General features: G+C 32.0%; 1 protein-coding gene and 1 pseudogene across 1 annotated transcript; one reads left to right on the plus strand and one right to left on the minus strand.

Annotated features, from left to right (window-relative positions):
* Window positions 1–603: 603 nt before the first annotated feature.
* LOC120189038 lies at window positions 604–2,931 on the minus strand (annotated as a pseudogene).
* Window positions 2,932–3,026: 95 nt separating this feature from the next.
* Window positions 3,027–5,814, plus strand: LOC120189040. The gene is made up of 3 exons (XM_039192380.1): window positions 3,027–3,031; window positions 3,194–3,270; window positions 5,215–5,814. The coding sequence occupies exons 1-3, from the start codon at window positions 3,027–3,029 to the stop codon at window positions 5,763–5,765; spliced, it is 633 nt and encodes a 210-aa protein (XP_039048311.1). The 3' UTR covers window positions 5,766–5,814.
* The last annotated feature ends 7,708 nt before the right edge of the window (window positions 5,815–13,522 follow it).

Here is a 13,522-nt window from a genome sequence, read left to right on the forward strand (position 1 = left end):
TTCAGCTTTGTTTAAAATTATCTATCTTGACTCAAACTTGAAATTAAAAATTGAAGTTTGACTCTAGTTTTAAAAAACTTGATTTTGAAACATTCTCTGATCAATTCAAACTTGAACTTCAAGTATATGAAAGTCTTATACTCCAATTAAGAAAATAACATATCAATGCTAATATTATTAATAAATTAATTTAAAAAATTTAATTTTTAATATATTGGTTTTTCAAGTTACTCATAAATTTTTCTAGTCAAGTCTAAGAATTCAAATCAAATTCAAGTTCGAGTTGAGTTCATTCAATTCGAGTTTAGTTCATTCAAATTGAGTTTTGATTGAATCAAATTCGAGTAGCTTGTAATCTTTCTTATCTCATTTACACCTATATTCATCTCATCAACTTTTAATTATTTTATTTTAGTTTTCATGCGGGGGAAAAATTAAAATGAATCAACCGAAACACATTTTGCAACTATATTATAAAATTAAAGTGAAATGTGAGCCCAAATGACAGGTTTACAAAGATTGAATGAATGGTGAATCAAATCACCGATAAATACATTATGTTCCGATGCAGGAAAAATGGCCTACACCATTTTAATCATACACTGCTGAACGATGTACAATAAATACATTGCCATTTATTTACCAAGATGAACTTTTAACCAATCTTCTGAATCACGAATCATAAGCTTCTGTCATATGACTGTAAATAAACATCCATCAGAAGGATTCATGTAAGACCAGATCGGAGTAGATTACTAATAATACGAATAAATAACACATTTCGACTTAACAACAATCGAAATAATCTGAATGATGAGATGAGAAGCAGGCTGTACCTCGGGTCAAGATAAGATGATAAGTCCTAGATACACTGATGCACCAAGAAATATGAATGATATCATTCCCCTGCAAGCAGTGTTCGAAAAAGAATGTGAGCGGCGATACAGAAATAATAATGAAAACAGTCGATGCTTCAAGTGTCGGTTCCTCACCATATAAATCCCCATCCAACTCCATTACAGGGGCAAGGACAGATTTCTGCAAACTTCTCCGCGTCACTGGAGTTGACTCTTCGAGATATTAGATCATCGTAGATGTCTGTGACGATAATATTCAAGTCACTTCAAACTTGATTCTTAACTCTAATAACAACCAATTGGCTCGAGCAAATAAACGAAAGAAAGAAATGTCAAGAGGAAGCAGAAACACTGACACATACCATAGACTGAAAACAGACTGTTCATGACACCTGCAATTTCCAAAATAAGAAATAAGCAACATTTCTTTTCGTGGAAGAGACAAGAGAATGAGATTATTCTTTGTAAATGAAAAGGAAAGTATAACAAGAAAGCCTCTACCAATGAAGAGAATGACATAACGGAGAATCCGAACTGTTGTCCTTTCTTGCAAAAACCAAACTAGTGCAATGAAAATAATAAATCCTGGGGAATCGAATACAAGGATGACAAAATTGTTAGCACCTCAAGTTCAACTCATGGTTATAAAATTACAAGTTATCACAAGTTTAAAAGGGTACTCACCGATACAAAGTCCCCGAAGTGTCCACTGTTTGAGCAATCATACACATCACAGGTTAAAAGTTTGAAAGTGCTCATTGAAGAAAATAAACTATACCAGGAAATACAGAAACCAACATCTCTATATGAATGCTGTTTTTTTATCAGGAAATAATCTCCTGGACATCTTACATTTTTAGCATAAAAGAGCACAACAACGAGAGCGGCAAGAAAACAACCAGCAGCTATTCTTGCAGTGAGGAGATTTGTCGATGCAAGAATTAAAGCCATCCCCCAAAATGATGAGCCGAGATCTGAAAGTAACAGCAATTGTATACCATAAATGCTACTAAAAAGCAACTTGCATGAGATGAAAAATAAAAATGAATGGTAAACTAATTATAATAGGGAAAAGGTAAACAAAGCCTTATGATTCAATATTTGTACAAGCTTTAAATCATGTCCTAATGCATCCATATACCGATTAGGCGGTTACATACAATAATAGTTGCGGAAGAGCTGTATCTTGTCCTAATAAGACTAAATGGATCTGTCCGTGAATAAAACAAGAACGTCTTCACTACAGACTTCTAGCATTTGTCATGAAACATACCATGAAAACGAGGATGTGTTCTGAGGCGAAAATACTTACATCCGGCAGGTAAAATCACCCAATATATACCACCTCGTGTCTGTGTTACTCCGCCTTCATTTGCATGAACCTTGATCCCTTCAATCTACATCATAAGTAAAAGGAACATTGATCAATGAGCAGACTATAATCCAAAAACTAGACATCAGCCAGATGAGTTAACATTAACTTAGACCAGCTCAAAAAAAATTGCAATTCTTTTCAAATCACTTTTGGTAGGGCACCAGTGAACATTTGAAGCTTATTCAAGCACTTGATCATTTCCCCCCCTAAAATAATACAAAGCGTATTTCATAACTACAAAATACATAAAACTGAGTTCATTAATCAATAGAACTAAAGAAATCCATCTCATACCAACATCACAAAACACAATTTAAAAAGCAGAATAAACATTATGCAGTCAAACTCTCATGATCAAATTAAAAACATGTTTTACACTTTTACTCTTCATATGCCATGTGAATGATATAGGCAAGAGGCTCTTACATGACCACAGGTAAGTTTACAGGCAACTGCATGACTTGCTTCATGCAAGAATACCGTAATGAGCTTAAACGGCGTCAATAGAAAGGTCCTCCATAGCTACAATAATATTAATAAGAGGGGAAACTAGGTCAGATCATAAATTCAAGCAAACATAGGTGATAGGACAACCAATTCAAATCTAAAGAATGCCATATCTTTTGCATGAAACGCAACTGCAATGAATCTTCCCATAACTATTTAAACTTCTAATCTATTTCAAATTACCATCAACATTTTGTCCAAAACAAGAAACTATGTACACTAAAACTAACAAGCAAAACCAAATCCTCTTTTTGACTAGATCTCTCATCCTTCAAACAAACATAACTATGGAGTTTCCACCAAAATTAACGATTATTTTCTAATCCTTCTTTAAAGTGTTTTCTTTCGACAATCAAAAAGCAGGCAGTGACAGGGTAAAGAACCAATCAAATTAGAATTGCGCGTTCCTTACAGAGTTTTGTATTGTATTTTGTGTTGTGCTTGTTTTGTCCAGAGGACTTGCCGGTCTTGTAGCTGGTGAAGACATGGCAATACTAGGTCAAATGTCTGTCCGTCAGGCTAAAAACATGGGTAATGGCAAATGGAAAAATAAAGGGTGAATACAAATTTTAGTACCCAATTTTGGTATTTATCCGCAATGTGGTACTCAACTTTTTTTCCTTGTACAATTAGATATCCAACTTCTAATGATACAATTAGGTACCTAGCTTTTATTTTTTTTAGTGCAATTAGGCATTTACACGAGCACGAGTTGATCATACAACAATTGCGGTGTGCGTGTACAAACCTTGTATATAATCACTCAATGATTGCATGTTTAGGAAATTATATATAAACGTTTGAAAAACTCATATACATAAACAATGTGAGATTTGAAAATCTTGTGGTCAAAATTTGTTGATTTTGATATGTTAAAAGTAATTCTTAAATTTAGTCAAATTCATATCAATACGACAGTCAAAGACAATTGTTCAATTGAGATCTCGAGTAATTCAGGAGGCGACAATTTTCTTTGATTGTCGTATTTATATGAGTTTGATTAAGTTCAAGATTTGTCTCTGACAGTTCAAAATCAACAAATTTTAACTATAAAATTCTCAAATCTCACATTCTTTATATACAATTTTTTTTTTCAAGTATTTAAATATAGTATCCTAAACATTTAGTTATCCAATTATCGAAGGCAAAACATATATGCATACATTATTAATTATCCGGTTCATACTTTTGCAATTATGTGTTTGACACATATTGTGTGTTACTCCTTTTTTTAATAAAGTTTATACATCTTTTTATATTTTTGGCACTTTTGTTAAAAGGAAACCTTTCTAAATAAAGTTGTTTGAATACCATTCAAATAGATAAATATAAAATGAGTATTATTCTCGTAAATTAGCCGAGAGTCGCATCTTCTCGTGACACTCTCTAGATGATTAGATATCAATTTTAGTCCCTTCAATATTTAAAGATATAAAGTTAATATTTTGTAAAATAAATGATAATTCAATCAAATTATATAATAAACTGAAATAAGGATAAAATTATATTTTAACATTTCAATTTTTGATAATATAATTATGTTTCTTCTAAAATAAAATCATGACTTGGTCCATGATGACAAATTTCTCCTTCCATATCCCCTTGGCCTTTACTATCTCTTGTGCAAGAAATGCTATTGCCGTGGATGAAATTTGACCGATTCCCACCAACAACGCTTGGCAGAAATTCTGTCACCCTGCTCGCCTAAACCTTTGCCATGCACTTGTAAACCACATAACAGTAAGAGATCGGTTTTCCCACCAACAACGCTTGGCAGAAATTCTGTCACCCTGCTCGCCTAAACCTTTGCCATGCACTTGTAAACCACATAACAGTAAGAGATCGGTTCATGACGAATGTAAGATTTTATATTAGAGGTGAATTCGTAAAATTTTAGATAAGAATGAATTAATAAAATTTGAGGGATAAACTTAAATAGTATAAAATCTGCATCAGAATAATTAAGAACAACAGCTCAGTTTCTTCAATATGGTACCAACCCTAATTAAGATTAGACTTAATGGCCAAACGGCATGCAGATTCATGGTTTTTCTTATCTTCAATACAGTCATTAACAAATGGGGAAATCATTTCTTAATTTCTTTCTAGCCTACCCTGCCGATGAACTGTTTGATTTGCCACATATTGGAAGTGTGTATGAACGGACAATTAAAACCAACGTCTAAAAAATTAATTACAAGCATCAACAAATGTTTTAATGGTACGTGAGTGATTATAAGGTAATACATGTGTATAATTGATACATACTCGTAAGAAGCTTCCTTAATTTCAATTTTCTTTATTTAAGAGTTTGATCAAAATCAAACCTTCTAGAGTTAACAGTAATATTTTTCTTCCATGCAGCTGTCTAGTGCCTTGCTTTAATTAAATATCGTCTTACTTCCTGCTGAGGTAGTTTGATTTTTATACGTACGTATCTCTTTCGCTAACTACCTTTCTATCTATATATGATAGATACTACCACAGTTTCCATCCAAAAACGTTCCTGGATTTCTCCAATGGCTGAAGCAATTCCGAGAATCTCATTTTCCCATTATTTGTTTTCATCAACGCAACAGTACTACTACTGCCCTCCTCTCCGATCGACTTCCGTGCCATCCGATTCAACCATGGAATTCGAATTCGATGTTCGAGTTAACAGTTTCGATGATCAAGAGTGTTACCATTCATCGGCTAACGAGCTTTTCGCCGATGGTAAGATCCTTCCTCTTCAAATCAAGAAACAACAGAAGCAGCCACCAGTACCACACCGGAAACACCGACCTCGGGTGGCTGGAACAGGTGCTGGATCAATGAATCGGAATTGGAATTCGAGTGGGAATAACCCAAGATCATGTCATTCAACTCCAAAGGTGAAACCAGACGGTCATGGAAATAGAAAAGGTAATGATCAGAGGCAGAATAAGAAGAGTAGTGTCACAAAAGTTAATCCTATTCTCAATGTTCCTTTGGTGGATGTGTTTTGTCTGAGTTCACTCTTTTTATCTGGAAATAGGAAGAAATAAATAATCAAAACAATAAAATCTTATATTATTCTTAATATTAATTCAACTCGTTGGGATTGTCTTTAACCACCGGTACTTGATCAGTTGATCGACTATTTCGGATCCGGTTTTACAAAGGCTCATCATGGGACAATCCTCCCAATCTAATTTATTCCATTTATAGATGTCAAAATTCAAACTCTTTGGAATTTTCTCCGTCTTTACTTTTAGACGGAATCAAGTTTTGTTATACGACATTGATGTAAATTAAAACTTCATTTACAATAATACTCTGTTTTGTGTGTATCAGAACTCTTTGCCTGTTAAGATTATCCCCTGGCTCAATCGGATTAGGACCAAATATAAAGTAAAAGTAATAAACATGCTTAAAATTGAATTGAAAATAATTAGACGTTCAAGGCTTAAAATCTTATTATAAATATTGGATTAGGACTAAATTGAAGTCAACTAGTAAACTAAAGCCAAATTTATTAATTAAGGGCCAAATTATAATCAATTAAGATATTAAAGCCAGTCTTATTAGCCAAATTTAGGATCTAATCAAACGATGCTAAACTTACATGGCTAGATTATTAACTATTTTAATGAACTAAGGACCTAATTGAAAGAAACTAAGCTTATTAGACTTGATTATTAACCAATTTAATGAACTAAGGACCTAATTGAAAGAAACTAAACTTATTATGATTGATTATAACTATGCCATTAAGATTAGGATTAAATTGAAACACATTGAAGTTACTCAGTCCAAAAATATCAAATCATAAAATGAAACCTAATTTCCAGATCCTATAACATGATAGGATTTAATTGAACTAAACATAAATTAAAGGGCTAGAAAGAAATAAAATAATGCAAAAAAGATTGAATTAAAACAAATGCAAATATGAGTGATTTTACGCAAACATGTGAAAAAAAAGCACGAGTCTTCCCTGATTTTAAGTGGGACTAATTGAGTTACAGATAAGATAACAAATTAAACGCTCAAATTAATATCGTTTTGGGGTCTGAACAGTCAACCCAAAACAAATATTATAAGAAGTTTGAATAGATTTTTTTAACTATTTTCCTCATTTATCTTTTTTCCCTCTCTTAATTTCGTTTCGCTGCTATCTCTCTAGAAAATCGATCGTCGTTTAGTGTCCGCTAAGTCACAATTCTAATATTTCGTCGTCGTTCTATCATCATCAATAATAGTCGTTCGATCCTAAATTTCATTAATTGTATCCTTTAGATGTTTTGAATTTGATTTCGACCTTCATTTTATAAAAAAAAATGACCAAAAATTCGTAAATCTATAAAGGTTACAACGAAAATTATCTCGTTCAATTAAGAGATCGAGTTATTTAGAAGTATGTTGGTCAATACGTTGAATAAGGCTCATTCACCGTTCGAATCATTGAGAAAACTTCTCGTTCTCGAGAGATAGTTATGGTCAAACAATAAGTTTACCTTTTGATTCCGTGTTCCTCTGATACTGTTGAAGTAGGGCTTAAATAAGATATAAATCCAATCGATTTTTCAAGTATGGAGCAGAGAAGAAGCTGGAAGATTCATGGAAAAGGGGATTGAACGACTTAATCGGGTAAGATGAAGTTTGGGTCTAAATCTAGATTTGAGTCAGATTTAGGTAAGTAAAGGGGACTTGGCTCACTTAACCTTACATCTGACGATAATTGGGCTTGGACTTAAATCTTGAGCAGGTCTGGTGGAGTTCTGATAGGCTTATAATGCATGTCTCGATTTAGGTTTAAGATGCTAGGTTTAGTCAGACCTAAGTCGATTTGGGTAGTTAGACCTTAGGCCCAGACAAATTTAATGCTTACAAGGGAAAACCGAATTTGATTTTATATGAATTAATTGTATCATATGTCAGTAAAGTATAACCTTCATTTTAAATTGATTCTTCAATTTTTGAATATTTAATTTCATCTTTAAACTATGATTCACATTCTAAATTAGTCTTTAAACTTTTAAACAATCTAATTCCATCACTAAACTATGACCCTCTTTCTAAATTGGTCCACAAACTTTTGAATATTCTAATTTCATCCCCAATTTCATCCAAATATGTAATTAGTTTGAATCATAGTTTAACCTAATTTTTTTACAAACATGTAATAATATAACTTGGCCTAATGATTTTATTAACAAGGGACGTGATTAGTATATGCATATAGTTTGGGATGAAATTGGAATGTTAAAAAAAATTGAGGATCAATTTAGAATGAAGGTCATAGTTTGAGGATGAAATTGAAATGTTCAAAAGGTTGAGGACTAATTTAGAATGATAGTCGTAGTTTAAGGATTAAATTGAAATATTGAAAAGTTCATGTTATCCAATCACACATGTATTTGTTTCATTATACAAGGATGCGATAACTATGTGGGTTTTTAAATCCAAATTTCGTGATTATGATAATCACGAGAAAACAAGATTTGATTTTGTCCAGTTGCAGAAATAGTTGTTTCATTGTATAAAGATTCTAATATTTATTTTAAGAATATTTCTTAAAACATAGGTTAGGTGAGATTTACTTCACATTGTTTATTTTGATATTATTTGTAATATTTAAGATTTTAAATTTAAGTTTAAGTGTAGACTTTTTTATTTAAGAGATAGAGTTTTAGAATTTAAGATAAATTATTAAAATAAATCTTAAATAATTTGTATAGTAAACAACAATCCTTTATTTTTATATTTATTATTAGGGCATAACGTTATGAATACACAACTCATATGTGTATAACGTTGTGAATATACAACTTGTAACATCCCAAATTATGGGTTAATGACTAAACTATAAAATTTTAGAATTTGATGATTAAAAAAGAATAATTGAATAGTTCTAGAATTTATTGGAAAATATGTCATGAAGGATTGTTAGTAACTATTAAATGAAATAAAGGGAAAAATGTCATTTGACCAATAAATGAATTAAAAGGTGATAAGGATGAGATATATACACGTAAAAATTGGGGAAAAGAAAAACAAAGTTCCAGAGTTCTCTTCATTCTTCTCCTTTCTTCTTCAGCAGTGAGTTTCAAGAGCAAAAGGTGAGTTTCTTAATTAGTTGATTATTTATTGAATTAAAGGTTCATTTATGATCCTTAGGTGATCCTTAGGGTGTGTTTGGTTCACGGAATGTAAGATTACCAGTGGGAATGTAAGATTACCAGGGAATAGGATTACTGAGAATGTTGTATTTTGTGTTTGGTTGGTTTAGCAGGAATTTAAGATTGCCGTGTTTTGTTAAAAGAATAAAAGATTATTGGAATGTATATTTGACCTAATTGTCCTTATTATATATATATTTTTTAACAAGTTGGAAAATATTTATATATTTTCTTTAAAAAATGTAAATTCATAAGATTTATATAATTTTTTTTACAAAATTGAAAATATAAAAATGTTTAATTAAAGGGTAAAATTTTATTTTAATACCTGAACTTCATATAAAATTGTAATTATAGATTTTTTTTGTAAATCTAAAATAGTTTAAGGATAATTTTGTAATTTAACATTCGTAGAATTTTTATTATTCAACGACAGAAAAATGATATTTTTGAAAAAAAAATTAAGGGCATTTTAGTCCAAAACACCGGTAATCCAACAATACCTAAGGAAAGGGAGGTTATGACATTCCCGGTAATATACCCCAAAAAATTCACTATTGGTAATCTTACATTACCGGAAATGAGATTCTCGACTAACCAAACGGGGGAATATGGATTCCATTCCCATGGGAATCCCGTATTCCCCCATCCAAACGCCCCCTTAAGCTTAAGGAAATCTTAAGTTGTCTTAAAACCAAAAGATGAAAAATTTATGAAAAATTAAAGATAAGAGGTTTCTAAATGAATTTTTGAAAAAAGAGCTGATAAAGAAACTTTGAGATGAAATTTGACTTGTCATCAGCTTAATTAAGAGATATGAAGTGATAGAATTGAATTTAGAACATATTAAAAATTTGGTATGATTATTGATTTCCATATGGAGGATGAGATTTTGAGGTTAAGGATGTATTGAATGAGTAGAAATTGGTATAAGTATGTATACTTGAGTTAATAATATGAAAGGTAATGAAACATGAAGTATTGAAGCTGAAAGGAGTGAAATTTCGTGCTTAAAATGAGATTTCTGGGCAAGGTGTATCGGTACACATTCAATAGGTATCGATACACTCTTAAACGAAAAACATCGAATGTAATAAGTGTATCGATATACCCTTTAAATGAAAATTTTGAATGTAATTTGTGTACCGATACATAGGCAGTGTACCGATACACCAGTGAAGGGATGTATCGATACCTTATAGTGTGTATCAATACACTTCAAAGGGAAAATGGAAATAGATCTTTTCCTTAGTTCGAGAAATGAAAGATTACAATATGTTGTTTGGATTACTGATATGTATCAATGTATGGTTATGTAGATATTGAATGTAACTCTGTTCCGGAACAATCGAAGAATTAGAATCAATTCGAATCAGATGAGTGCAATTTAATTTGTACTTATGTGATCAAACAAACATTGTGTTGAGTTAATCGATAGATGAATCGGCCAAGAGGGGGTGAATTGGTAATAAATATTTTGGTGGAAGCTTTTGCAGAAAATTGAAAATATTTGCACAAAGATTTAGAGTGGTTCGATTTTCTCAACCAAAGTCTACATCCACTACCTTAGTTATCCACACTAAGGATTTTCCAACAAATTCACTAATTTGTTTTTTCTTTTGACGACAAAGAGTAACCTTACAACTCCCTCAAGAATTATACCTAAAATTCTTGAGCACACTCTCTCCCAAAGAGAAATACACAAATTTGCAAACTTACAAGAAAAACCTCACAAGGTATATTGTTTGCACAATTCTAGAACAACGAAAGAACACTCAAAGATAAATACAATAGAGCACAAACGGTTTTCTTGAAAGCAAAATGAATATTGAATGAAAAATAGGCTTGAAGTGCTCAAACTTGAGGTTTGATGCTTTCTCTTTATTCTCTCTATTCTCTTCTTAATTGTTGTTGATCAATGGCTCCTAAGCTTATTTAAATACTCCTTGGATCACTTCTGAATGTTGGGGATCATTAGTGGAGTCAATAGAACCGTTAGTGTGTGAAAACAATTAATCAAACAGTTGGGAGCGTATGGTGCATCAATGCATAACCAAGGTGCATCGGTACACTATGTGTAAAATTCAAATATTTCGACTGTTGGAAGACTTAGTGCATCGGTACACTTGGGGTACATCGATTCACTAATTACATTCGATGTTTCAAACAAGCCTGGAGTGTATCGATGCATGGTCTGTGCATCTGTACACAAAATGCATTCGATGTTCAAAATATTCAGGAGTGTATCGATGCATGGCTTGTGCATCGGTACACAAAATGCATTCGAAAAGGGTGTGCATCGATGCATCAAATGAGTGCATCGGTACATCACTCTGTAAAATTGATTTTTGGCTCGTTTTTGGTTCGAAATACTTTTTTTCAAAAATATTTGAAGTATAAAACACAATTTTACACTTTAGTAAGGATTGAAATTGAACTTTGAAAAACTTGGAGTAATATTTTGATATTCAAATGATGAATCAAATATACTTTGAAAATGATTTGTAAAATCTTAAAATTTATTTATACTTAAATTGTTATATCAAAACATCAAAATGTTTTCAACAATCTCCCCCTTTTTGATATAACAAAACATTTGAGTAATTTTAAGATTTTTTAAGAAAATCATTTTATAATCAATTTTGAAAATTACTCCCCCTTACTATAACACACATTCTCCCCCTTTTTGTTAAATAAAAAAGTCTCTAAAATATTTTTAAACAAGGGTTTTGAAAACTTAGCCAATTGATATTTAGAAATTTAAAGCTTAAGCTGCTAAGATCAAAAATCAAGAGAAAAGTTAGCAATTAGTTTCATAAATCAATATTCATAAACAAATGTGAAATAACAAAATTGGTCATAATGCAACTAATATGTAAATGATACAAAAATTAAATAAATATTAAGCTCAAATTGAAAATTCAAACCATATATATATATATATATATTACATTCAATCATCTAAAGCATTCAAGTTTAAACATTCAACATCCATAACAAATTCAAACAATTCAAAGGCATCAAAATGTTTAGCACTAAGTTTGAAATCCAATCAAAGGAAACTAAAGCAAGATAAGTCTAGTCATCCAAAGGAGGATCGAGATGAGGATGAGGATAACGTGCTCGCATCTCGAGTGTGAGCGCATCTAAACATTCGTTCATCTCCCGTTGTTGAGCCTCCATAGCAGTGAGATGGGACTCAATGGATGCAAACCGTAGATCAAATGTCTCCAAGAATGATCGAAAGTATGAAGGCACTTGATCCTCTTTCTGTGCCGAGGCGTCCTCAGGTGCTTCATCGTCAATATCGTCGATATCTTGCATAAGTTGCTGAAGCTCTGGGTCATCATCCGCTGTCGGTGCTAGAGGAGGTAGAGCTCGTGAAGAGCTTGCTCCCGGTGTTTGGTCAGTGGGTCGATAAACCCATTGACTAGTTTCCTTATCCTTTTTCCATATTTATTTCTTTAAAGAAGTGAGATTGAGTTGGTTCTGGAGAGAGATTGGAATATCAAGATTGACCCTAAGACCGAGTTTGATAAACAAGTTACTGAGAAGACAATCGTACACTAAAGTTTCTACATTCTTAGAAGAGACAGTGTTTATAGTGTCTACTAGCTCACTAAAAATAATCTGTGGCAAATTTATTTTCTTGTTATGTTGGATACAATGTATCCACCATATATTTATGACCCTAAGAGAGGAGTACCTACCTCCGGATGATCGAAACCACCAAGAGATCATCAAATATAGAAATTGATTGTGATGAGATCATAAGGTACTAACGTTATCCTTAGACTTATAGGGTGATGCCATAGTCTCCTTTTCATTATATAAACCTAAGTTACCTAGTCCAAAATGGGTAGCGATTGTGTTGGAGTCAATAAAAATGAATTGACCTAAAAGATAAGATCGAATTCCTATGGTTTCAGTTCGACGCTCGTTTTGAACACATACCGGATTGGAATAAAAGATGCAGACAAATTGATGATAAACAATATATTTGAGTTTAAAGAGTTTATCAAACTTCCAGGATTTAAGAGTAGGAAGATATTTAAATTTCATATCTTCCATAGCTTGGATTGAAGGGATACGCTCTTCCCGGATTTTGTATGACTTAAAACAAGTATGATACCTATGTAGAGATCTTGTCTACAACCAGGTACATTGAAACAAGAGTTCATAATAATCATATTTGGGTCATTTGGATTTGGATTAGGTGGAGGAATAGGAGGTTGGTTTTGACTCGAGCGACTAGACGATGTCCTAGGTCGTTTAGGATTAGGCATGGTTCAAGAATCAGAATAGGATAGGTAGCCTGCAAATTTGAAACACATGTATGCAATTCAATCAATCCCAAAACTTAATTGAGTCATCAATATTTTAAGGTTCTCTAAACCGAATCCTAATGGGCAAAGTTTTGAAAACTATTTGGAAAAACAATGTTTGAAGATCATAATATGTATAGTTTTCATGAAAACAACATAATTGAATCAAAAACATTAATTAAAACAATAAATTTTGATTTTTTTCTGAAATTCAAAGAAAATTTTAAAAACTTATGTGTTTTTGACGAAAGTGGTTGTAAAATCTAGTTTAGAATCATCATATAATCAATGCCCGATGTAAAGTTCATCTTAGAA

This window comes from Hibiscus syriacus, unplaced genomic scaffold (assembly GCF_006381635.1).
Source record: "Hibiscus syriacus cultivar Baekdansim isolate YM2019G1 unplaced genomic scaffold, ASM638163v2 tig00116951_pilon, whole genome shotgun sequence".
NCBI lineage: Eukaryota > Viridiplantae > Streptophyta > Magnoliopsida > Malvales > Malvaceae > Hibiscus > Hibiscus syriacus.